This window comes from Heterobasidion irregulare (genome assembly GCF_000320585.1).
Source record: "Heterobasidion irregulare TC 32-1 unplaced genomic scaffold scaffold_04, whole genome shotgun sequence".
In the NCBI taxonomy this organism is placed as follows: Eukaryota; Fungi; Basidiomycota; class Agaricomycetes; order Russulales; family Bondarzewiaceae; genus Heterobasidion; species Heterobasidion irregulare.
In genome coordinates, this window is record NW_009258200.1 from 1948251 (window position 1) to 1973310 (window position 25060).

The 25060-nt window shown below is 49.1% G+C and overlaps 11 protein-coding genes across 11 annotated transcripts; 7 read left to right on the top strand and 4 right to left on the bottom strand.

Moving 5' to 3' along the window:
- Positions 1-4376: 4376 nt before the first annotated feature.
- On the bottom strand, positions 4377-5446 carry HETIRDRAFT_315978 (uncharacterized protein; the record flags this gene model as incomplete). Its single annotated transcript, XM_009547089.1, has 5 exons — positions 4377-4535; positions 4596-4692; positions 4765-4983; positions 5042-5152; positions 5208-5446. 5 exons carry the CDS (start codon positions 5444-5446, stop codon positions 4377-4379), a joined length of 825 nt encoding a protein of 274 aa, XP_009545384.1.
- A 1278-nt stretch (positions 5447-6724) lies between these two features.
- On the top strand, positions 6725-7931 carry HETIRDRAFT_426508 (uncharacterized protein; the record flags this gene model as incomplete). The annotated part of the gene is made up of 3 exons (XM_009547090.1): positions 6725-6775; positions 6847-7230; positions 7383-7931. 3 exons carry the CDS (start codon positions 6725-6727, stop codon positions 7929-7931), a joined length of 984 nt encoding a protein of 327 aa, XP_009545385.1.
- Positions 7932-8087: 156 nt separating this feature from the next.
- Positions 8088-10604, bottom strand: HETIRDRAFT_433781 (uncharacterized protein). The gene is made up of 15 exons (XM_009547091.1): positions 10471-10604; positions 10325-10415; positions 10055-10257; positions 9883-10001; positions 9744-9831; positions 9665-9682; positions 9557-9608; positions 9274-9505; positions 9205-9216; positions 9128-9152; positions 8899-9068; positions 8610-8826; positions 8525-8556; positions 8349-8469; positions 8088-8282 (listed from the first exon to the last, which is right to left on the bottom strand). The coding sequence occupies exons 1-15, from the start codon at positions 10537-10539 to the stop codon at positions 8172-8174; spliced, it is 1560 nt and encodes a 519-aa protein (XP_009545386.1). The 5' UTR covers positions 10540-10604; the 3' UTR covers positions 8088-8171.
- A 630-nt stretch (positions 10605-11234) lies between these two features.
- On the top strand, positions 11235-12009 carry HETIRDRAFT_316216 (uncharacterized protein; the record flags this gene model as incomplete). Its single annotated transcript, XM_009547092.1, has 3 exons — positions 11235-11555; positions 11622-11726; positions 11782-12009. The coding sequence occupies 3 exons, from the start codon at positions 11235-11237 to the stop codon at positions 12007-12009; spliced, it is 654 nt and encodes a 217-aa protein (XP_009545387.1).
- Positions 12010-12323: 314 nt separating this feature from the next.
- On the bottom strand, positions 12324-13440 carry HETIRDRAFT_240198 (uncharacterized protein; the record flags this gene model as incomplete). The annotated part of the gene is made up of 2 exons (XM_009547093.1): positions 12324-12773; positions 12832-13440. Coding segments are annotated over 2 exons (1059 nt in total), but the record flags the coding sequence as incomplete, so codon positions are not given.
- Positions 13441-13724: 284 nt separating this feature from the next.
- On the bottom strand, positions 13725-15573 carry HETIRDRAFT_417100 (uncharacterized protein; the record flags this gene model as incomplete). Its single annotated transcript, XM_009547094.1, has 7 exons — positions 13725-14097; positions 14147-14261; positions 14322-14774; positions 14828-14993; positions 15045-15333; positions 15389-15476; positions 15525-15573. The coding sequence occupies 7 exons, from the start codon at positions 15571-15573 to the stop codon at positions 13725-13727; spliced, it is 1533 nt and encodes a 510-aa protein (XP_009545389.1).
- A 373-nt stretch (positions 15574-15946) lies between these two features.
- On the top strand, positions 15947-16518 carry HETIRDRAFT_163513 (glycoside hydrolase family 79 protein; the record flags this gene model as incomplete). Its single annotated transcript, XM_009547095.1, has 3 exons — positions 15947-16326; positions 16381-16435; positions 16492-16518. 3 exons carry the CDS (start codon positions 15947-15949, stop codon positions 16516-16518), a joined length of 462 nt encoding a protein of 153 aa, XP_009545390.1.
- A 224-nt stretch (positions 16519-16742) lies between these two features.
- On the top strand, positions 16743-17658 carry HETIRDRAFT_163514 (glycoside hydrolase family 79 protein; the record flags this gene model as incomplete). The annotated part of the gene is made up of 5 exons (XM_009547096.1): positions 16743-17035; positions 17086-17164; positions 17214-17358; positions 17409-17499; positions 17553-17658. 5 exons carry the CDS (start codon positions 16743-16745, stop codon positions 17656-17658), a joined length of 714 nt encoding a protein of 237 aa, XP_009545391.1.
- A 298-nt stretch (positions 17659-17956) lies between these two features.
- Positions 17957-20898, top strand: HETIRDRAFT_126418 (major facilitator superfamily; the record flags this gene model as incomplete). Its single annotated transcript, XM_009547097.1, has 14 exons — positions 17957-18117; positions 18552-18742; positions 18801-18896; positions 18967-19066; positions 19126-19454; positions 19514-19560; positions 19584-19763; positions 19892-20021; positions 20074-20141; positions 20198-20256; positions 20316-20452; positions 20522-20567; positions 20622-20772; positions 20839-20898. 14 exons carry the CDS (start codon positions 17957-17959, stop codon positions 20896-20898), a joined length of 1755 nt encoding a protein of 584 aa, XP_009545392.1.
- A 453-nt stretch (positions 20899-21351) lies between these two features.
- On the top strand, positions 21352-22924 carry HETIRDRAFT_383186 (uncharacterized protein). The gene is made up of 2 exons (XM_009547098.1): positions 21352-21831; positions 21902-22924. The coding sequence occupies exons 1-2, from the start codon at positions 21584-21586 to the stop codon at positions 22542-22544; spliced, it is 891 nt and encodes a 296-aa protein (XP_009545393.1). The 5' UTR covers positions 21352-21583; the 3' UTR covers positions 22545-22924.
- A 299-nt stretch (positions 22925-23223) lies between these two features.
- On the top strand, positions 23224-24940 carry HETIRDRAFT_238895 (uncharacterized protein; the record flags this gene model as incomplete). The annotated part of the gene is made up of 7 exons (XM_009547099.1): positions 23224-23429; positions 23516-23744; positions 23822-23936; positions 23998-24213; positions 24305-24387; positions 24481-24608; positions 24709-24940. Coding segments are annotated over 7 exons (1209 nt in total), but the record flags the coding sequence as incomplete, so codon positions are not given.
- Between the last annotated feature and the right edge of the window lie 120 nt (positions 24941-25060).

Genomic DNA, 25060 nt, shown 5'->3' on the forward strand with positions numbered 1-25060 from the left:
CCGATCTGGTGGCTTAGGCAGTGGGGCAGGGAAACGGCGAAAATATAAGGACCATCAGGCCTGCCACCGCGCGCCTTCGGCGTTGATACTCGGAGGTGCCGAAAGAAGGTTCAACCAGACGAAAGAACTGGCGCGAGGTGGGGCCTGGCGGACCGAGGTGGACTGAGCAAGGCATGGCAGCTACACGCCATATTACCAGCCCTCATGCCAGGACTTCGACTGCAAGGCCCACGTACAGGTACGCTTTAGGCAACCGAGCGCACAACTCGTGGCTCCGCGTATGTCCCCGTCACGGGACCATCTCAACAATCCTGCCGCTATCTGTCCTGATCCTGATCATCCCCAAAAGAAAAGGTCGGGTCCGGCAGTCCTCTAAACGTTCTTCAGATGGTACAAGTTCTGATACCAGAACCAGACACCCTTTTCTGTTTCTCCATCACATACATCAAACCAGGAGACCAAGGGTCAACGTTAACAGACTTCTCCCGAGTTTAATATACATGGATAGCAGTCGATTCTCTGATGATATCATAATTGTAGCAGATGATCATAACTCCGTCAGCGGTAGCGCGGTTGTCGTTCCGACAGTGTTGCCGCCATTTGGGATTGCTGCAGCGTCAGTGCCCCTGCCCAAGTGATTGGTACCTCCGCTCCGGCGCTTGCTCACACAGATAAGGAACAACTGTCCGGATTATGAGCATTGGCTGGTGACACGGAGGACAGAAGGGAAGTACCGTTGAAGCGTCGCACCACATTCGCCGCCGGCTTCGACTGAAAAGCTAAGCAAGAACTTCGTAAGCTGCTGAAAACACAATAAGATGACCATAGGATGCACGAGCTTCTTGAAGAGGAGTGGGTGAAGGGGTGCAGATGATAGAGGTCTACGGAACTAATGAGATGACTGTAGTCCCATAAGGAGTAGACCCATCCTGGTCATTCTGACATTACATACGTCTAGAACAAGACACGAAGAGGCCTTTGGATCGCTGACAACAGTCGAACGTGATGCACGTCGTTCAATGATAACCACCCCACTGGTCCTGGGATACAGTAATTATTGGGATCGATGCCGTATCCTCTATGGAATGAATACAGACCACCCACTCACGCATTGATATCCTGCGTCTGTCTCGCTGGAGGACCACTACAATGATCAAGATGTCTCTAGCACTAGGTCGTGGGGTGTTTCAGAAACCGACAGAAAATCTTTTAGCGGAAGACGGTAGACCTAGGTGTACCTGCGCCCGGGTAATACGTCGACAGATCACTAATCCACATCATGAACAATTCAATCCAAACTCCATCACAAGGAGTACAGTGTGAGCTAGGCCAGCGCCAGCACTTATGCTAGATAGGGCAACCAAGTCGCTGCCAGCGCGAAACCCCCACGGTCCCGAATAGAGAGCGAAAAGTGTTGATACTTCCAAGTTATTGTCGAGTCAGTGTTTCCTATCGCAACTCATTGCATACAATCAGTTCCGCTTTCCAGATAAAGAGGTCAAGATGATAGCAGATGATAGCCCGACTTTGAAACCGCGACAAAAGGTGAATTAGGAGCTCACTCGGTAATATGGACCGACAAATAGGGACAAACAAACTCATTTTGATCTCAGCGCTAGTCGCCTATTACAGTATGAGTCGAAGTTCGACCATCAACAACGTTAACACTCAGCCAGGCGCTTTTCGGACTGTCTCAATTTCTGGTTGAGTAACTCCAGGTAGCTTTCAAAGGTCTGATTATCGGCTTGAGCGGAAGCCTATGGTAAAATGACCGTTGCTGCAACACGATGACAATTTCTCCTCCAGTGATATTCCGCGAAAATCTGCGGTAGATTCGATATGTCGGGTTTCTTCGAGTCAATTGTCCAACAACGATCTAATACAGAGGATGTTCACACTCTGGAAACAAATAACAGTACGCTCTATAACGCTAGCCTGCAGTGACCCGTCATGCACACCGTCATGCACATCGTCATGTACAGAACTATCACGTCCCTCCAGTTTTAAAGATAAGTGCTTCCCTTCAATTGTCGACCACGCCATTCACAAACTAGATCTGCTGCTACAACCTTGTGACGAGGTAGGACGTATGACATCTGCCTCACACATCTATATCGGTCGCAAACATTTTAATCGGCTGCACATTGAGACATTCCTGAGTCCGGGGCACCCGGTGTTATACATGACTGAATAGACCACTCATATCCGGCATAAACGGGGCAACATTCCCTCACATCACTTTCTCTCACTGATTGATACATTTCCGCGGGCGTGTACGCCAGGTACTGTGCATCTGCATGTCCTCTTTATACTCTAGGATCCACAATGGTGAAACAGGCGGGCCATTTTCGGCCAAGGGAATTTGACATCGCAAACTTATCTTAGGTACCATCCCTCGCTATCTTTGCTCGACGAAGACCCCTCTGTTAACCCTGTCGATTTTTGATAGGTCGATATTTGAGCCACGACACGCCTGTCATTACAGCCACAAAAACGACTGCAGGTCGCCTTAGGTGCGCGGTCACGGGTCAGTTCTTATCTTCTCAATTGCGGTAATGATACTTGTTATAGTACACAAGTCTATACTTATTTTTCGCGTCAGAAACCATCAGACCACCATGTTTGCTTTTGGGCCACTTATGCAGGCGCTCATAACCGGACTTTGCGTCGCCATCGCTATGGTTCCACACGAAGTAATATGCTCAAGAATTCGGCCTCGCTATGCAACCTGTCTCATGTCGTTACGTGTCAACAGATCCGACTGAGCGGTTCCAGTACCTTCTTGACTGGAAGGTGGAACACTGGTTCGCGTGACTTGTTGAACAACAGTTTTACGATACGCGCGATCATGATCCAGACTTTACTCCCAATTTCTTCCATTGCCTCTATGACAGTAGCTCTGCATCGTTATGTAGGCGTAACTCAACAACATGGCGTCCACCTTGATTTGAGCAGGACTTCATATTGATCGTACAGTGTCTTTCAACACTGGTGCCTGTGGGGATGACCCCAGATGTGGTTCGCAGAGAATCTCGTCTGTCGAAGCCTTACGATAGCAAGACCCCTTACTGCTGAGAACATGAGACCTTCAACCTGACGGGTCGGAGGTCATGGCAGTGCATCTGAGGTCCTTTTGCCGTACCCACGTATAGACAAGAGGAATATGTTTCGTTCATCGGTGAGTCTCTCTTCAATCGGCGAAGAATAGCTGTGCCTTATACTTTTCCGGGTAGGCATATAGTGCTACTTCTGGTGTTCGTCGATATTGAGTGGTTTGAAAGTAGTGGACTCCACGAAACGCACCCAAACCTTCGCTATGTATGGACAGTCACCTCAAGGCACGGTATAAGTGGGAAGAGAAGAACAGGTTACCTCCATACTATGTTGACTGATGAACTTTCCAAGAGAAATCATGGAAGCATCTCAGCCAATTCCCATGGCTTGCATTTGTCAATTTGCAATCTTGAACCACGCCACGTATCAGGATCGGTGTGGAATACAATGCTCTTCTCTAGACCCCGAAAACTTACTTCACACACCATAGATCATCTTTCTCCACGGTCCATAGCGTATGCCGTCCTCTTCGGGTTCATCACTATCATGTGTCTGTCTCGTTCTCACCTCGTCGGTGATAAACGAAGCAAGAGCACCTGAGACGTTGAGAAGCGCTGATTATTTGTTGATATAGCGGCTATGTCCCTCGGCCTTTCGCTAGTATCAAGCAAGGTCGGAATCTTTATAATGTTCACCGTCCGTTTATCAAGTGACGCCTGCCAACTCTTCTTGAGATTATATGTAATGTCCAATGACATCGCATATCAAGTCATTATTTGCTTCCTGAAATTCTTCATCAATCATCTTGAACTCCACAGATCCGTGTGTATGCGGATTGCAACTCTTGTGAGTGGTCTGCTCCTCTACGACCTTATTGAGCGCTGAGTCCTCAGCCTCGACTCTGACTACGGTCCTCCCAAGTGCTTACCTTTCGAAGTTTTATCGTGAGCGGGACTCCGGTCGCCAGATGAATTTTAGGTATTGTTTTTCTATTGTCGAACTCTTTTTTTTTTTGACAATCCTTCACTTAGATATGTGTAGTCCGCGATCGATATCTCAAGACAGCCAATCGAAGGTCAACTGCGGATCAAAGGTAGACATTCGACTCTTGTTCCCTATCGTTTCAGCTTCAATATAGAACTTTATCGCTGAAGAATATAAGATCAAATTTGACCCGAACATATTCATCGAGGATCTCCAGACTGATCAATCATTCATATGGGTAACTCAGAAGCCAATCACTTTGCACTCTCCTTGACAGCCTCGACAATTCGCCTGCTGTCCGTAACAAATCCGTAGCTCTGGGGTGAACGGGATTTCGGTTAGAGCAGGGAGGTTACATATATACAGCGACCCACGTTGCCAATATTGTGAACTACATTCTCGAGGCCGCCAGCAGGAGATGTGGTGGCAACAGCGTCTTCTACCAAAATCACATCGTATCCGCGATAGTAAGCGTCGACGATGGTGCCCAACACACACTATGGCATTCAAAATAGTATATATGAATGAAACAAGTGTTAGTCGACGTGATTGCATACCTGGTCAGCGTTGACTCCGGCGAAAAATAACGTCGTGATCCCAGCCTGCTCCAAATATAAGTCCAACGATGTTTGGTATCCCCATATCCCGCTCATCCTGGTCAAAAACCGCTTTAATTTCGTGATCGCGACGCACGCAGCGCTCAGGTAAGATCAGAAGGGTCATCACCTATTCTTATGGATCCACATATCAGAACCCAAATCCTTACCCTTAAGGTATTCATCTTGGAGAGGTCCGTAAAGGTCAGCGTTCCGCTCGCCTCGCATAAGAAGCCTGCCCCAGTTCCCGGGAATGTCAGAACCAAATCCACCCCTGCCATTTTTCATGAAACTGCGGACGAGGGACGGGGGTATGGTCGACAATTCATGTTCCGTCAGACCCCAATTCCTGACCGTCTTTTATGTCAATCCAATTCCGGATTTATAAGATAGGAAGTCATACGCACACCCACAAGGTCTTGACCCCTTGAGAACGGAGCGCGGGTACAGCCTTGAGAAGGGGCTCGACACAGGCTAGGCCAGTGGGATGATCCCTCATGTCCGGGTGGAGGAAATAACTGTCCCATGTCAGGGGATATCTAGACCAGCCATATCAGAAACTCAGAGGCTCACTTCTGCATGTCGATAATCACGAATGCGGCTTTCGTCTTATCGACCCTGACTATACGACCCCCATCGACGGGAACTTCCAAATGGGCATCAGTCAATGGCGGTTGTACAACGCTGGCGCTCGCCTGGGATACCAGAGGGCTCGACCGTGTTAAATCGACCAGTCCAGACGGATATTCGACCCAGAAGGATGTAGCATTTCCGTAAGATGTGGGACTTTCAACAGGCGGTCTGTTGATCATGGCTAGGATTAAGAGTACGCGCTTCAAGCACTGGTTGAAGCAAAGCAGCGGCAGTAGTAAGGAGATACACTTATTTCGCGTTAGTTGTATGTGAGGGGATGAGAGGGAGTGCGCTATCTAGAATCACGACGTTCATGTGCACAGTTGCAATGGCTTTCCGAAGCAGAGTGCGTGGGATTGATAAGGATGGAGCCAGTCAAAATCTGCGCATTGTGTAGGCACATGACCAGCGAATGACGAAAAAACAAAACACAGGGCGTGCGGGGCATAAGAGGGCGCGAGCCGAGCGAAATATGTAAGATGACAAGGTTGAAAGGAAGCATGATGTATAAAAGGAATCTCCAACACGCACCAGCATAACTCGACTGTACGTATGCCTGCTATTACAGGGCACATGTCCTGAATATTCGATCAATTCCTTGACGATGCTGCTATACTACATTGAAGGACTTCTATCGAAGCAGATAAGTAGATGTAGTAAAGCCTGGACGCACTTGATAGACTGGTTCCTTACCCGTTTGTCAGGTTTGATTGCATAGCGAAGGTCCTGGCAAAAAGTATATATGCATTAGAGACACGGCCAAGAACGACTACGATGGAGGATGATAGTTCAGAATCAGAAGTTTGAAATGAGATACATCATCACCGCCCTCTGAACAAACCAAGGGTTATGTTAGGCTAGACACCTAAGAATATATCACCAAAGGTCAATATTCAACTTTTTCCCCTGTCTAGAGGGGAGTTGGAGGCCACGAACTCATAGACACGGAGGAGAACGAACCTATAAACGGGGAATATTTCACGAAACATTGAAGAGTGGTTTAGAAATTCAAATGCCAGATGTCTGCGAGTGGAAGATTGCGCTACGATCACCGAAAGCGGTCCATACGCTGACGGAAAACATCACTAAGAGATACCATCGTCATATATAAGTCGACTCTGAGCGCTGAGCCTCTCTGAGCTCTGGCGCAGTTGATGAATCAGGACGTTGTCAGCTTCAGAACATTGTAACAGCAGATCCTGAAATCCCGATTGTGAGGAGTCACAGGCGTGTTTTATGTTTCCTGCCTATCACGCAAAAGGATACATGATAGCCTCGGGATTGTTTTGACTGCCTAGTACTGAAGAAAGCTTGTGGGATTATAAGCAGACGGTGAATCTAAGGACGAGAGGATGACGTGATCATTAGGCGAGATACGGTTTGCAGTTTGTCCATGCTTGGTCGCATATCCTCTTCCGTCGACACACGGCGGTCCCAGCTTGACCGATCTTTAAGTTATGGCGGACCACTCGAGTCCCCTACAATCCGACGGAGAAGACCTTCTCCAGGTATTCCCAATTGATCGGAATTTTCTTCTGTCAATTTTTCTGATTTATTCTTGATTCCATCACATATATAGGCCGCACTTTCTGATGCCTTCTCCATCAGTGACCTTCCTCGCGAGTCTGCTGTCACGCAGACTAGCTATAGCCAGGACTCCGAACCGAAGTCGGAGGCTGTCGCTGAATCTGCTGAGGGTACAGAAGGTGCATCACCGCCGCCCGCCTCCGCCGAGCAACACGATGCGTGGAAAGCCGAATATGAAGCTAACGTTGCTCAATGGCGTCGGCAGTCGGCCGAGGCTCGTGAGCGCTCGGAGGCGGAACGAGCCCGATGGGAAGAAGTGCGTGCAAGAGAGAGAGAGGAAGCGCGATTGAGGCCGCCTCCAGAGGTCAAGGAGAAGGTGGAAAGTGAGAGTGGATGGGAGAGTGTGTCAGGCATCACAGAGAGCACAGGGCATCATGTCAGTCCTCCCTCTGATGTGCTGGAACCCTCAAGCACTGCAGATGTCCGTGACCTAACGACAAGCGAGGTACAAGGCGGACACGATCATCAGGTGCATTCTCTCCAAGCACACTATTGAAGCTTGCTGCGTTTACTCATGGATATCACTAGTCTGTACTTCCCGGTGCTAGTTCAGCTCGAACGAATATCGGAATCCAAACCCAGCATGCGCCCGAGAACACTACACCGCCCTCAAACGCCAACGACTCTCACCCATCAAGCTCTGCACACTGGGACGACTTCCCTTCATCCATGACGTCTTCCTTCCCCTCCATGTCCTTCCCAGAAGCGTCCCGCTCCCACTCACCCGAACACCACCATCGCCATCCTGCTGACCAAACACACCACGTTCACGACTCGCACGCTCCCGCTCATACTCCTCACTCACACACGCGTGCTCATGAACACGCGTCTGCGAGCGCCTCCACGACGCTTGCAGTCTTCGACGGAACCCTCTCCGTCCGGACACGCGCGTGGGCCCTGGTATCCTCGCTCACGATCAACATGTTCCTCCCATTCGTAAACGGCGTCATGCTTGGTTTTGGCGAGATTTTCGCCAGGAACGTCGTAGGGTGGCTTGGATGGCGTGTCCCTGGGGCTGCTGCGGCCAATGTGGGCATACGTCCGCTTGCCGACCAGCGCAAAAAGAGGGCCGACTGAGCGCCCGAGTGAATGCAGCTTCTTCGGGCATTATATATGTACGTAAGGATTGCTACGAAGTCACCAGGCCGAGCTTGGCTTCGTATAATTAGCGCTGGAGTTCTATGGCTCGCTCATAAATCGGAAGGCCAATCTCCTTTCCTCTTACAGCCAGATAGGGAAACAGAATCTAGTAAAGTGCAATAAATATACAGGAGAATACCCATCAGGGATAGGATACATAAAAATGGGGGATCCAGCTCATAATCTAGCGTTCTTTGGCATATTTCTCATGGCCTGCCGCACACCAAGGTCACCAAGCACGTCTTCAGCTCCACCGAGCACTGCATCGAAGGGGACAGTACGGTGATACTAGAGAAACCAAATGGTAAGTAGTGCTCTTCGAGTGTGATATATCAAGTGTGGATATTGACTTACATGCTCAATAAAGCGGCCCATACCCGTCCGCGTGATTCCGCGACCACCAAAGATCTGGACGGCATCGCGCGCAGTCTCTTGTGCACTTTGCGTGGCGTACATCTTCAAGAGACCAATTTGACTGTGCGTCGTAAATAGATCAGGACACCATATTCAAGCCAAACGATGCTACGCACCCAGCCAACTTCTGCGACTGCTCCTTGTATGACTGGATGGAGGATATCAGTATATGGATCTGCCGAAGGCCTGAGCAAGACTCACCATGTTGTTCATCTGGTGCGTGATATTCTCCAACCAACTTTGCACACTCTCCACCCGGGCAATCATAGCCGCAAGTTTGCTCCGAATGACAGCCTGTGATGAAAGTGGTTTGCCGAATGCCTTACGCTGGTTGACCCACTTCAAACACTCTTCCACGATCGCGCGCTGGCTTCGTGCCGAAGAGCAGCACATGACCCAGCGTTCGTGGTTGAAGTTACTGTTGACGCGGTGATTCAAGATGTGTCAGATGCACAGAAGGAGTCACGGACGAAAGGGATGTGAGACCAACCTGAGAATGACGAAAATTCCTCCGCCCTCTGGACCAAGGGTGTTCTCGACAGGAGCCTTAGCATTGTCGAAGGTGATGTATGCAGTTCCGGCGGTGGAGGAGTAGCTGGTTTTAATGGCTTTTGTCTCGACCCCCTCGCCACGCTCAACAAGGATGACGGTGAATCCATCCTTAAAGATATACGTTTATAAAATGAGTTGGCAACAAAAGCGGTGGCAAATGGACTGACCTCGGTTTTGCAGCCCACAGTGAAGCTAGTAGAGATAATGAGACCCGTTTTGACAACTGAATGCGGTCAAAGCTTACTAGTCGGCAAACCTGAACATAGCACTGTTTCAACGAGAAAGCCAATGAAAGAACAGTAGACAAACGCACGTTCCGTTGGTGATCCATTTCTTGGTACCGTTGATGATCCAATGCTTGCCATCTTCACTTTTCGTGGCCGATGTTTGCAGACCCATAACATCACTGCCCGCAAAAGCCTCTGAGATAGCGAGGCAGATAAACTTTTTGCCGGCCAAGACATCGGGGACAATGCGTGCTTTCAACTCGGGCGAACCGAAGTTGAGCACCGGGGGAAGACCGATGACGGCGCCAGAGTTGAAACCTAGGAGCCAGCATCAGCAGCGGCTTTGAATTGAGCGGTACGTGAGCATACCATCTCCATAGCCACGAGCACCGACTCTAGCAAATTCTTGCGTGACGACGAGCTATACTCGTGCGTTAGGAGATGAAATTCGAGAGGTCAAACATTCGACTTTCGCACCTCGTGGAAGTAGTCAAACTATGATCGAAGATGAGATATGAGTCATATGCTGAATGATCATAAACGCAGGTGCACGTACTTCCTCCGGCTTGATGAGACCGTTCACAAGAGTGAGACCCTTCAGATGCTTGCCGGGACCCATACGCATAGCGTGGATATTCAAGTCTCTGTAATGAATTTCAGAAATTGATCGAAGGTTACTCAGAGAAACTTCGTACGCCATTTTATGAATGACATCCAGGCTTGGGCGCTTTCCATCCTCCTCACGGGCTTGGGCATCAGGATAGATGACGTCATCAACCAATTGGCGCATTGCCTGCTGAAGACGCCGGTGACTCTGGATACGCCCCTATGAGCACGGTGAAATCGGAAGTATGGGAATATACTCGCCTCTTTGTAGTATGGGCTATGGTATCCCTCAGAAAGCCATGTGGGCTCAGCGAATGGTACCTTGCTGAGCTGGCCGGGAGTGCGAGCTTGCATCACGCTCGACTCGCCCTTGATGGTGCCAATCTGGAGACGCGCATACTGCGGGCGCTCAAGGATCTCATGGCGATGTAGACCATAGAAAGCATCGGTCGCATCCTGCCCGGCTGCACGCGAGATGCTTTCATGTAAATTGGGGCAATTGATGTCATCGTTCGCGGGAGAGAGACATACCAATTTCACCATCAAGCAGAACGGCCGCACCTCCGGGATGCAGGTTTTTGAAGCGAGAGAGGTCGAAGACTTTTGCGTCAATGATGACCCACTATGCAGCATGCATTGGTCGTTGTGAAAGGGAACTGGAGTCTAGAAGCACTTACGAGGTCACCATCTTTATTATGTTGTGCAACGTCCTCGGCGGAAAATTGCTTCAATTCTTTGGAAGCCATGACGAGGGTAGACGGTGGATGTGGGGGTGGCGAAGACGAATGTGGGGGCGGGGAAGATGCTGATTGAACACCCGTCGATACAGAGCCATGATCTTTATAGGAGTCCACAAGGAGACCGGGTTAAACACACCAATGGCATGTGATTACACATGGAATTAACATATGGAGACGTTGCGACTGGACGATGAGCCGGGCAGTAAATGTTTTTGCGACGATTATATCCACCTATTAACATTCTCTTCACATGGCACTGATGGGGTAGTGGTAACCTGGGTCGTTGCCATCGACCCGCCGGGGGTTCAATTCCCCCTCAGTGCAGGTGTTTTTTTCTTGTTCATTCAGGTCAAAGTAGTAATTCTTATTGGCATCATCGGGAGATCATATCACTTAAACTCTGTTAAACTTCAGTAAATCGACATGTGGGATTGTGAAGGAGTAGGGGCTTGAGTTTGTTATCCGGACCGCGATGAACGGTCTTCATCTTTCGGTGAAACCACCGAAGCGAGCTGATGCTTGGTAAGTTGGCGCCAACAGCCTGATCGCCGAACGAACGCGTATGCAGAATTGGACCCTACCGCTGGACAAGAGCCTCATCGGCATTGTTGAGCGCTTGATTTGTTCAATATTTAAAATGAAAAGTGTTTTCCTGAATTTTCATCTCGAACTGCCTTTTCTCCGAGTCTTCTAACACCAAGATGTCAACTACCGACCTCCCTCTCGTCTATGGTATCCTCCTCTACGATGGAATGGCTATCTTAGACATCTACACCCTCCTCGAATATCTCAACATCATCTCCCTCGACCTTCCCATCAAGATCCACCTCATCAGCACCTCATCTTCCGACATAGTGTCCACAAAGGTTGGCCAGAGCTATGTGGGCAACGCGCAAAGGATGGTGGCCGATTATTCCCTCGACAATGCTCCTGATTTGGATGTCATTGCTATTCCGGGAGGGACAACAGAGGAGGTGATATCAAGCGGGAGAGTGGCGAAATTTTTGAAGGCACGATACCCTGTAAGCTCGCTTCCCGACATCAGTTTCTCTACAACATCTAAACGGCTTTGCACTTTGTCCTGGTAGACCTTGAAGCACCTGATAGGAATATGCACCGGCGGTGCTATTATTGCAGCCTCCGGACTGCTTGACAATAAGCGCGCTGCAGGAACTAAGTCTGTTTGGTCATGGGTCAGTCGCTCTCTCATATTTGGAGAATGGCGAGTGACTGACCTGCGCGAGATAGGTGTCTACTTTAGGAACCAATGTGACCTGGATACCGAAGGCCCGCTTCATGAACGACGGAAACATCTGGACGAGCAGTGGTCTCACCGCTGGATTGGATCTTAGTTACGCGTTAATCAAAGAAGTGTACGGGAGGGAGGTCGCAGAGAAGGCAGCAATGGTATTGGAGTACATTCCGTCGGAAGATCCCCTCGCAGACCCTTTCGCTGCTAAATATGGGCTGATTTGAGGGTGCGAGGCCACGCACGGAGGTGTATTTACATAGACAAATCAGTGATAGATATCGTCACTGTCAATGGGACATACCTGATTCCCACAAACCTTGATAGCCCATCAGTGAGGTTGATGGATCAAGTACTAATACAACGTATGACAAATACAAAATCAAGTCCGAGGCTTGGGCTGTGCATAAGTCAACGTTCAGGACGTTCAGTGCGAATGCAAGGAGGAATACACTTCTCATCGTCATATAGGACTTTTCCTACCACGCATTCCCTGCCCAATGCGCGGGCCCTCACCTTTCCTATCCTTTCCATCAAGCCGTGGAATAGGCTCTATCTTCATGTTCTTCCCTTCCTCCCTCTCCCACTCATCGTCATCTAGATACCGATCTACTGCGCGGTTTTCTACACTGACTGCAGTGGCATCGGATCCTTCGAATGCACTTCTCTTCTCCCTTTTCACCCACTCCTTCATGTTTCCATTGTCCGCAGACTCATCGTTATCCTCGAGCGCGATGTATGCTCTCGCAACGCGCCAGTCCACCTCCTTCGTAACAAATTGGAAACGCTTCTGCGCACGTTCGATTGCTCGAGTTTTAGCTCGTTGTGCTTCGTCTTCAGCGTCGAATGAGCGTGAAGAGAGAGGCGAGAGGATCGGCGTACGAAGCTTGTCCGCAGGTGGAAGGGTGAGAAATGTACGCGTGTGCAAGAGGTGAGGGGTCGTGTTCAAAGTGCTTGTGGGAAGATTGTTTAGTCTACAGAGATTTCGACCCTAGGGAGAAAATAAAAAATATGAGGAGAAATCGAAGTTGACATGTATCGATACGTACATCGACGCCGTGACGAAGGGCGATACCCATCAGCGTGTCGCTAGGTTTGATATAATATCTGGAGGGTGCAGAGCTTCCCTTTAAATCCGGAGCATGGACGTATTCCTGGTGAGTAGGGGGTGTTGAGTCACTAGTGATTGTCCGCGAGGGCGACTCTCCGCCTGAAAGCTCAGGATAAGATGAATACACTGGAGGAGGGGTAGCACCATCACTTGTCTCCATACAGCGATTTTCTGGTCCATCGCCAATGTCGTCGTTCTCCGAAAGGTCGTCTTCTCCGATGGCAAAAACATCTTGGTCCCTTAAGGCACCAGCCACATTCATCGTCTCTGTGCCATTGTTCACTGTCTTCAGTTGAACACGTCTGTTGTTCCGTGCAGCGACAGCGCTTACGCCTCCTAAACAAGCTAGGCAAGGATCGTACCGCGCAAGGTGAGGGGTATTCGACAGGCAATCCGGGCAGATGGGTCGGCCACAACATCGAGTGAGGAAGACATCCGGGCTGAACTGTAGTCCTGATTGGATAGGAGCGAGTGGGTTCGGACTCGTTGATTTCGGTTTAAGAAAGCGTGGCAGGAGAGACGAGGAACACGCAAGACAAAGTGTTACGTTTAGATCAGAGTTGTTGCTAGATGTCATGATTGTGCGGAAATGCAGAGTCGGCTAATGACGCGGGATCGTGGAATGAGACGAGAGCCAAGCTGTCGTTCTTCCCATCATCGTAGACGCTGGTCGAGATTCGTGTCTCACACCTAGCGCTTTGAACAGTGCTCTGTTAAGGCCTATTTTTCGAGTAGTGGTTTAACCTAGTGGAACGATACAGGGAGGTGATATTGGAAAAATGTACAGTAGCGCTACAACATGTCGTATCGATAGAGGACAACCCTCCTAACTTACTCTTCCAATAAAAACTCACCTATTGCAACCCTCATCGCCTCATTATCCATCCTCTGCCTCTTCCAGAGCTCGCTCTCTTGTGCAGTGTGCTCTGGTACGACTGTCATGCCCACACCTAAGCTTGATGGTTCGGTCACCAGGTGCGAGTTGATCCATACAGGCAGATGGACAGGTAGTGCTGGCCCAGATGCCTCACATCGTTTCAAAGGAACGGCTGACCGGCTGCTACGGCTTGTGAGAGTCGTATGGCAGGAGTAGCATAGGCGAGATGTGAGAGATGCTGGGCTGTCGGTTTGAATAGACTTCTGGTCTGATGAGGAACGTATAGATATACGAGATTTCCACTCGTGCGCCATTTTTTGGGCTGGCCTATTATGTTTGGTGAGGAGATGTAGTCTCATATGAAAGACTACCATACCTTTCACACAATACGCACAGGCTGTCGGCATCGTCTTTAGGTGCTAACTTGCCGCATGTTCGAGCAATAGTTGACACGGTAGAGGGATAGTCCTTTTCTAAGCCAACAATGAAATCTGTGCACGACAACAGTGATGAATGGGTCAATAAAGGAGATGATACACTGAGCGGCTCACCTTTCGTCAAACCGGCGATGGTCTGTCTCGAACTGGTAAAACTTTTCTTCCCTATCACATTCAAGTCATTCCACCAAGCCCACGCCGCACATTCCTTCATCCCAATCTCTCTCAAAGGTCGAACTATGCGCACTTCACCTTTCCATTGCCCGTTGCTGGCACTGTTGTTAGAGTGTTCTTCGCTGAAAGGCACCCATTCTTCTTGTTCCTCTTGCGGGATAACAAAACCGCCACCTTGAGCTATAGATGAGATGAGAGAGATAGAGAGTGATGTCAACGAAGTGCCGAGAAGGAGATGGGAAGATGCGTTAGCGCGAGCAGTGTACAGAAGAAGAAGGCGAATGAATGTGGAGATGGTTGCGGTAATAGCAGTCGTTGTAGGAAGCGATTGGAGGTAAGCGTGAAGTGAGGCGAGTGGTGTTGACTCCGACGGCGACGGCGACAAGAACAGTTCTATGTTTCAATGAGCTAGTTGCGGCGGCATTGTTGGAAAAAATTGGGACAACCTTCATTGCTTAGATCAACCGCCCAAGGCGGCGGAGATTTTGATGAAACTCCAGACACTGTCTCCCACCAGCAAGGATCGAAGGCATCTTGAATCCTTGAAGGTATAAACTCAAACCCCTCATACCGACCCACAGCAGCCTCGATTTCAGCAGTCCTGTCTCTCATCTGTTTCGATATTAGCAGCGCGCGCACGATAATAAAATCGAATAGACACACTCCAGGAAAGGCATCACATATCTCCACGTAGCAGACTCTGACATTTTTCCACACCCTCGTAGTCTTTGGGTGAGCCTTGCCGCCTGATCCGTTCTCTGTTCTCCTTTTAGCTATATAAATCCGATGAACCAGATCGAGGAGTACTGTCGAGCCTAAACCTCCAGAGAAGCCGACAAGTAGATCGCCAGATGGCTTCAAAGCTGAACGGCGAGGACCATCTGGGAGGTAGTTGATATGAGGTTCGAGAGCGCGACGGAATTTCGTTGTCATGAGAGGTGTGAAGCATTCCCTGTGGAAAAATATTAGCGATATAGAGGCAGGCATAGGCAAAAAGGTGAACACACTTGCAATATACTGCATGTCGAATAACAATGTTCCCTCCAGACGTTCTGCACTTGACGCAAACTCTGAGATTGTCGAATTTGGGCTTTCCTAGAGATCAAATTAGAAGAGATCAAGAACTAGGTTCTGTTGACCAACGGGGCATGAGGGCCTCCCCAGAGGCTTCGTTTGGATTTCCACAGGACATGAGATATATCTCGAGTCAATGGTAGAGAGGTGGTGGGAAATGGCTTGGAAATGAACACAATAGTAAGAACAGGAGCAAATCCTACGTGATTTCTTCGAGATTCATCCTCCGATCTCACGGGCCAAACCTCAGTTAAGATGCACCTTAGTCATCGGGAATGCGGGCCGTCTCAACCGTTCCATGGATGAAATCATCGTCCGCACGTCTTGGTTCATACACTGTCCATGCTTCCCTTGAGCGAATATCTGAGGTTCTTAATAAATTCCCCTCATTTATGTACTTTGACTCAGACTTTCCTCGCAAATTCCCAACTGCCGAAGAACCGTTAGCCAGCTGACGTTGGCAACGGCCCGCCCAGAAATGCATCCAACGAATGGTTGTGCTCGTCGTCCGCCCTTGTGACCAAGCTGACCGTCGTCCACGAGGGTATAAGTACAGTGCCACAAACTCTGATGTTCATTGTCTTCAGCTCTGTTTGAGGATGCTGCTGAAGGCACACTTACTATGTGCCTGTAGCGTTTGGGAAGCCGTTTTCGCCTCCCAGCTCGTTACGCTCCCAAAGATTTCTTCTCGTCCGTCCAATGCATCGCAGATACTGGATCGAAGCCTTGCCTCACTTTCTATAGAATTCGCATTTCTTGATGTGTTTGGAGGCAACAACTCGAATCCTAACATCTTGACGAGGGAGTTGATGCAGAGGTTGGTAGAGAGGACCGGAGTAGGTCCAGATATCCGACCTGGGGGCATTACCATGTGAGCAAGGTTTCTAAAACTTATAATAAGTGAAGGTACTGATCTCAGGAGCAGAGATAGCTCGGTATTCAGTGAACACGGACCCTCCTTGCTGTTGGCAGAAAACCCGGTATGTACTCACTGACCTTGTTTTCATGAAGACTGATTGATCGTTGACACGGGCAGTCAGGCGGTATTTATCGGTCCACCTAGTAAGATTTCATCGACCATATCTATAAAATTCTAAAATTCGCCGCGTCTTTCATCAAGCGGACCAGGACTGTTCGAATCATACGGCGTCTTTCCGAACTCTTCAAAAATTGTCGTCAGCGTCAACCTCGGTAACAATACTATTGGGATTGCACGGAATGAATTGGCTGCATCAATCAATCACTTAGGGTGGAACCGAATACGTGCTCTCGAATGTGCGGCTTCTTATGTTGGTCACTTGTAAACACGTTGGGCTAAAACATGCACAATTTTCAGTAGGAAATGAACCCGACCATTATGCCGGCGGCTCGCGCCCATCAGGCTGGTCCTCTTCAGACTACGCAGCCCAATTTCTTGGATGGACAGACGTGCTATCCAGGAATCTCTCCTTGCCTCCACATATTTTTCAAGCAGGAAGTTTTGCGGATGATCCTACGCCAAGCGCTTCGATGAAAACTGTCGACATCATCAACGAGGGCATTGATACCACTGGCGTCGTGAAATATTATAACCAACACATGTAAGGGTTCATTCGTGATGCCAACATCATCTTGGGTAACGATACCATAGGTATCAGTATTCGACATGTGATCCTGCGAGGAATGTTAAGACGACATTACCGAACTTGGTGAATCATCAAAACATCACTGTGAGTCCGTGAAAAGACTCCTTGTTACCTATCTGCTCACGTTGTTTAGGCATACGTTGATCTCTGGAAACCTCAAATTGCGGCCGCTCGCAGTGTCGGAAAGGGTTTCGTCGTTGGCGAATATAGCTCTATCTCTTGCTCTGGCAAACAAAACGTATCGGATACGTTTGGTCAGGCTCTGTGGTTGGCAGACAGTGAGTAGCCTACATCTCTTGGGCAACATTGATCTTACGCCGATTCGAAGCTGTCCTGTACAGTGCCTCTTTGAACATTTCTAGAATGTATATGCACCAGGGCGCGACATTAGTGTTTCAAAGCAGTCAACAAGCGAACAGGTACTTGATGCGCGTTTTTTCTGTTTGCGCCACTAATATTTCCGTCTTTCGAGTCCTGGATTCTCATGGGTACACAGGCATCTCAGTACTATATGTTCTTGGATATTGTCGGAAACTAATGGTCATTGTCCCCTAGTACAATCTCTGGTATCCGGTTGAGTCCGACCGCTATGGCGCCGCCCGCGCCTCGCCTTCATACGTCGCCTACCTGCTCATAACAGAGGCCGTCGGCCCTTCTGGAAACTCGCGTCTCTCCCTCATCGATATTCCAGAACATCCGCAGCTAGCTGTCTACGCTGTGTGGGACCGGCAAGATCTCAGCCGACTCGTTTTCCTCAACTTAGCCAATCGTAACGCATCGACAACTGCAGACGAAGCAGACACGCTCGCTGTCTCCGTCGATCTATCGGATTACGTGGGAAACACGAAGAAAGGAAGGGAAGTCAAGGCAAAACGAATGACGGCTCCCGGGATGGACTCGAAGGATTCGAGCAAGGTCGTGTGGGCAGGACAAAGTTATGCTAATGGGGTCTCTGAGGGTGATGAAGTTGTCGAGGTTTTGAGTTCGAGTGACACAAGGGTGACAGTTGGAGGCAGCGAAGGGGTTATAGTGTTTTTGTGAGGATGTACAACATCGGATCTTGAAGCACGCAGGGGGACTTCAGTAATGAGCACAGACCAATCGGCTATCCTTACCGACTTGCCGCGGCTTCGAATGCGGGGTCAATGGTGCCGTCTGAGAATCCTGGAACTCACATTCCACCATCACTCAAGCACTTTCTCCTTTTCACTTTTGACTGCCTAGCCTGTGAAAATATTGGAGATTTCGAAAGCGCATGGTATGAAATCAAGTCAAGTCCCACCTGCTCGTTACTGAGCGGATTCTAGACAGCCTCAACCCGACCGCTCAATGGCTACTTAGCAGTTCCTTCCGACGTCGCAGACAGTATCAGCGCCCAATCAGAGACATCTTCACAACCTGAACGTCTTCCAGGATACACTCTCGCAACGCAGTATGGCGGAACGCTCTCTTTCTCTCCCGATGGCGAAAGCTATTCCTACGCGTACGGCCCTAAGGGTCTCGCGGGCCTCTGGCACAATTCCTACGCATGTGGATGCGCCATTTTCGCATCGATTGGAGGTCTAACATTTGGATACGATCAAGGTGTCATTGCCAATGTGCTCATAATGCAAGATTTCATGCAGAGATGGCCTATAGGGCCATGGGAGAAGGGTCTAATGAGTGAGTATATCTTCGAGCTTGGATCAATCAAAATATTGTTCTAAGTTTCTTTTCATAGCTGCTGTACTGGAGCTGGGGGCGTTATTTGGTGCTCTGATGGCAGGTATCTCGGCGGACAGGTTTTCGAGGCGCACCTCAATGGTTCTTGCGTGCGGTATGTATATGACCTAGTTCGAAGCCCTCACTCGAATGTTTACTTACTTTGATTCTTCACTCCCACATAGCTGTGTTCTGTATAGGTTCTGCACTACAGTGTTGGGCTGAATCTCTTAGTCACGTTGTTCTGGGTAGGGCAATTGGTGGCTTTGGTATCGGTGCCCTTAGGTACGGTGAGATTTCGTGACTGCATCTTTCTTTTGATAATGATTGGTTCATTCTCGTAGCATGCTATCCCCCTTGTACATGGCTGAGATCAGCCCGCCTGAAGTTCGGGGTTCGCTCATGTCATTAGAGCAGTTTTCTATAGTACTCGGCTGTGTAATCGGTTTCTGGACTGGGTTCTTCACCCGCAACAGTACGTCCCTAGCTCAGCCCATAGACCTTAGCCGACTAAAAGGTATCATTTATCGAATAATCAACTCTGATGTAACAGTCCCTGGGAGTGCGTCGTGGCGCATACCTTTAGGTCTCCAATTGGTTCCTGGATTGTTACTGGCATTCGGGTCATTTCTTCTACCCCCATCGCCCCGTCTTCTTGTATACCAAGGGAAGAGTGATGCAGCACTTGCATCTCTTGCAAAATTGCGTCTTCGTTCTTCCGAGGAGGCTAAGACAGACCCACTGCTTCAGGTTTGCCGAACATCTTGCACACACATGACGTGCTGATTTTGAGGTGTCTTAGATCGAGTTCTTGGAAATGCAGGTCGAAGCAAATCTCATCTATCGAATGACTGGCACTGACGACAAGAATTCGTTTCGCAACGAAGCCCGGTCGTGGGTGAAACTCTTCGACCGGCGATATCTGGACCGAACTCTCATCGGTATCATGATCATGTTTTTCCAGCGTAAGCCTACCTTGATCGTCTTTACGTATTAACGAATATCAAAGGGTCTCGGGTAGAATGGAGCGGCATCAATGCATTGATTGTGAGCATACTTCATAGAGCCTTTGGTACACCTTGTGAAATCTAAGCATCCTCATGCATCTAGTATTATGGCCCATTGCTCCTGCGGAGTCTTGGGTTGACTGGCAACTCTGTGGACCTACTAGTCGCAGGTGGTATCAACATCGTTCAACTCGTTGCTGTGTTGCCTGCGATAGTCTACATTGATCAGTGGGGTAAGCGAACGACTCCCCTCTAGCTGAAGATATGACAAACATATTTTTACAGGAAGAAAGCCACTCTTAAGAGCAGGTAGTGCGGTCATGACGATATCTCATCTCCTCGTCAGCTTGCTTGTAAGACTAGATGTGAACCTATCATACGAGGTTGACCCTATACTATTCTTCAATAGATCTACGAATTCAGCGGTCATTGGGCAGAACATAGGGTAGCAGCTGCCATGTCTGTGGGGTGAGTCCATCACTTGCTGCTCTGTTTCCCTCTGAAACATCTTCAACGAATGTCAACAGCTGCCTCTACTTGTTCATGGCTGCCTATGGGATCAGCTTCGGTCCAGTCGGGTGGGTCTTACCAAGCGAAGTGTTCCCATTATCGATGCGAAGCAAGGGTGTATCCCTCTCAACCGCCTCCGTCTGGTCCAACAACTGTAAGTGATTTCAGCCCTCACACATTACAGGTCTTACAACCTTCGCTATTCATCACCGCTACCTCTCAGTTCTCGTTGGTTTGGTGACGCCAGGGTTGATGGAGATATCGGCTAGGTATATTTCACTTATACATCAGCGCTGGTGCAGATCACTGACGACCTTGATTAGCGGAACGTTCATGGTATTCGCATGTGCCTGTTTTGCTGCGTACCTCTGGTCTACATACGTCGTACCCGAAACTGCGAACATTTCGTTGGAGGAAATTGACGCTGTTTTCAGATCATCGGTAGGGCAGGAAGATGCACAGTTGAAGAGTCAGGTATGTTACACGTTCTCGCAATTATCACTTGAAGGAACGAGTTTGAACGCGATCATGTACCTTTAGATCGAGAGAGACCTAGGCTTGCATGATCTGGTCCGAGAGCTCGCTGCTAGAGAACACTGATTCATTTGAGGGTATTCGGAACATATTTTACTTTGCTTAAGCGCCTATACTAACCGTACAATACAAATATTTCTTCTCAAATTGCTATGTGTTAGGTGTGTTTTTGAAGATGCGATCGTCCTGACAGATATGCAATATTCATCGGACAAGGTAGTTGTCAAGGCGACAATGTTGAGATAGTGTCGAGGATGTCCACAACCAAATCATGCACCGTTGAAAAGTATCCTGATCTTCCGACACTGGCAGTAAGTGACTGGTACCTGTCGAGATACGAAATGCGAAAGATGCGCTGAATTGCTTTTAGGTACTTTTTAGGTTCGCACAGGAATGGGCCGATCAAGATGAGGGATCTGAGATTTCATTATGACGTCCACGTGCGGTTACCATTTTCGGCCTCAGTTGCGTCGCACTATCTAAAGCGCGTGAGTTGCCATCCCGAACTATTCTTCCTCCCATCCTTCATCTGCCTCTGGCCCGTCGCTCTTTGGCCTTCATTCCTGGCACATAGAGCAATTGGTACTTCTCTCTGTGATTTTCCAGACATTTGTATAGGGCTATTTCTCAAGTGGCTATCTCCGTGTTCCGTTACGACATTCCTTTCGGTTTCTACCAATCAAGCTCTTTTTTTCACCAACAAACACTTCCTTCGGTGACCGAAGACTATCGGACAAGGCTTGAGCTACTAATGGCGCCCTCAACCTCATATACCCAGCTTCTTCGCCGTGATTCCCCTGACTCTAATGACTCCAACAAAATAACTCCGGTTATCATTACCGGATTTGTGGTTGCAGGTGTCGTCGTAGCTGTTGTCATAGGGTGGCTGTTTGTTCGCCTCCTCCGGAAGAGGAACGTTAAGAAGAGGAAGGAAGAGAGGAGTGGGGCTTTCCTTACCGTCAAGGGTGTCGTGAAGGATGGCCAGGAGTCGTTGCCCAGGTAAGTAGTCTTATGTTTGAATTGGATTCGCATCCTCATTCACGGCCCAATGTCTCATATAAAACACCAGTGTCTCCATTGGATCCGCTGCAAATGATTTCTCTAGAACGCAGATGGGTCCGTCGATTGTTATGCCTAACAAGGCCATAATCAATCCCAACGCCACAAAGGATGATATTATTCGGTACCACACAGAAGCTGGAAACATCACCCGACCCTTCTCATTTGCTCTCAAGCCCCCTCGTATTCTCGGCCACTCTCCCTCCAATTCTACCAACAGTCGTCCCGTATCCACTGTTTCCTTCCTCACCGCCGATAGGTCTTCTCCGCGCACCTCTATGTTCGGCCTTGATTGGCGTTCGTCTTCTATCTCTGCTTTTAGTTCCTCTTCTACGAGTCGCGGTGTGGAGAGCCGCAAAGTTAGACAGCTCTTCAACCCAGTCCTTCCCGATGAGCTTGTCATCAACCTCGAAGAGAAGATCACAGTCGTTCAATCTTTTGACGATGGCTGGTGCATCGTCGGACGCGATAGCATGCTTAAATCAGGAGATGTTGAAATGGGCGCCGTCCCTGCGTGGGTGTTCGTCAAACCGGTCAAGGGCCTCAAGGCGGAGCGCCCGATGCGTAGCAGCAGCCTTGGCGTCACCGTCGAGATGGACGCTGGACCTGGGTTCTCCTCCAGAGAAGAGCTTGTTTCGTGGTCAAACTTCTGATTCTGCATCCTCACGCCAGTTTGGTCGCTTTTCCGTCCGATCACTCACTGTCCTTATGTGCCCGTTCGTTGCCCTGGATATCAAGTGTATTAACTCGTACGATCCCCTCCCACACCATGTCAACCATCTCTTCTGCAAGTTCCGCTTTGTTCATCTTCTGCATGTAGTCTTTCCGAATCATCTTGTGATCGATACCCATTACTTACTTTTCTCACGTCTTGATGACACTTCACCGTGATACCTCTGCCACATGATTGGTCTGTCGCTCACGTCTTCATACTTCCAACGATACTGCTGGCTGACCCGCTTCGGAGTCCATACTGGATCAGTAATTACCTTATACTGCAGGGTTCTCTATCCTGACTTGCTATGTTTCACCTACAACGCGGTATATAAGCGAGTCTGTTTGCAGAACCATGGAGCTCAAGAAAGTCCGAAATGCAAGACCCCCCAGTAACGGCCACAACAACCTATCCCATGTCTCAAATAGTAACTTATGACCATTATGAAAACAATCTGACAAAAACAGAGATAATTTAGGGTGAATTAGGACCGATAAGGACCAAAGTAGAAATAGAGTTTTCATGAGGCACCTGCCGTGATCCAAATCATCCAATTTAGCCGTCGAGTCTCTGCTGTGTATTGCAAAGCTGGCATTTAGAGTGTAATGTCTGCTCATCCACCGACACCAATTCATCTAATACGCTCGCATGCTTCACCAGTAAGCGCTGTGTGTTTCTCCGACGACAATGAGCGGATCTACTCTGGCGACTCATCAGGCCTCGTCGTGATCACATCAACACGCTCGCTGCGCGCGTTAGCTTCCTGGAATGCGCATACCGATGGTATCCTTGGCATACAGGAATGGAATGAACAGCTCATCACGTCCGTTTGTAGATAATTACATCATTTCGTGCTCAGAAATTGATCCTCTCCGCCGTGCATGCATGAACGGGCTTTGTGCATGACAGGCATAGCAGAGATCACAAGCTTCATGTATGGAAGAGACCCACGCAAGGTCATTCGTCAGTTGGAGACTCCGCATTGCTCCCAGGACTTCCCAATCCAGCCCTGGCATATTCAATGGACGTGAATTCGCTCAATTATTGTCGATTCTCTCTGCTTCCATTGGGTAAATCAAGTCCGATTGCGGCAGAAGAGGCGTTGATTGCTTTGCCTAACCTCATCGAATCATCACTGGTATGAATCTTTGAATCCTCATTCATTCTCCTTTCCAGTCTTGTTTTGTGGTGACGATTGTCTTGATTGAATGATAGGCGGATATATGGATGCTTCCCTCCCAAGAGCGCATACATGCCGCAATAGGGAAAGGGAAATTGGACTCCCTGCCGATGCCGGGAACCGACGGAAGAGGGATAAAGAACTCGACCGGTATAAATGACAGAGGGCTTTTCTATTCAGTGCATAAGAAAAATCACCCCGTCTCCCACAGGGATTATCATGTCAATGCATCTCCTCCCGGGACGTCCTCCTATGGGGGCAGCGCCTTCCTCTTCGGAGAGCAGGTCTAAGCATCCACAATTACTCACGTCCTACGAAAATGGCAGTGTGTCAATGTGGCAGTATAGCGTTGACAAAGAAAAGTCAATAGAAGGGATCGGTTGGGAGCGCCTTTGGTCCACAAAGATGCACGTTGAATCTGGTTTGTGTGCAATCTAATTATCCGTTTATGGTCAGCCTTGCTTGACTTGTTCCTTCTCTGGTTCTGGTTCTGGTTCTGGTTCTGGTTCTGGTTCCAGTAATGGCTATGGCTGCCTCTGCGAATCATCATCTAGCGCTGTCTGTCTCTGCTGATCATCTCATCGCACGGTACAATCTCGCGGTACGTACCCAATGTCCCACTTTGGCGATCCCCCTAGATGCACTTCATGCGGCCAAGTCTTCATACCAAATTTGTTGATATGATCGCCCTCAGGCATTGGATGACGATGCAAATAGTGTGGGCGCCGCATGCACCGCCCATCGAACAAAGCGCCCAGGAAATGGGTCTATCGCGTTGCGTGAGGACGGCCGGGTCTGTGCTGTGGGCGGCTGGGACGGAAAGTAAGTATAGATACCCATTCATCACGCTCCTGTTTCACCGGTCTTGACCTCACCTGCCTCGGCATCATTTTACGTGCCATATGCATCATGGCAACCACAGGATCAGGCTTTACTCCGCAAAGACGCTCAAGCCGTTGGGCACGCTCGTCTATCACAAAGACAGCGTTCAGGCGATTGCATGGGCGCGACTACCTCAACATCGGCCCATGGAGGTATTGAAAGACTGCGACTCGGAAGACGATATGAGTTCAGCCGAGAAGGAGAACCGTGAGCGTTGGCTGGTCAGTGGTGGCAAGGACGGACGGCTCGCGATTTGGGGACTGATGGAGTTCAAAAAAGACGATAAGAGGTAGAAAGCAGAACTCAAAGGAGTTCGCTAGGAGATACTAGGAGGCGCCTGCTTAGTCCAAGGAATGATGTTTCCTCGTCATGTGCCTAGTAGCGTTGTAATA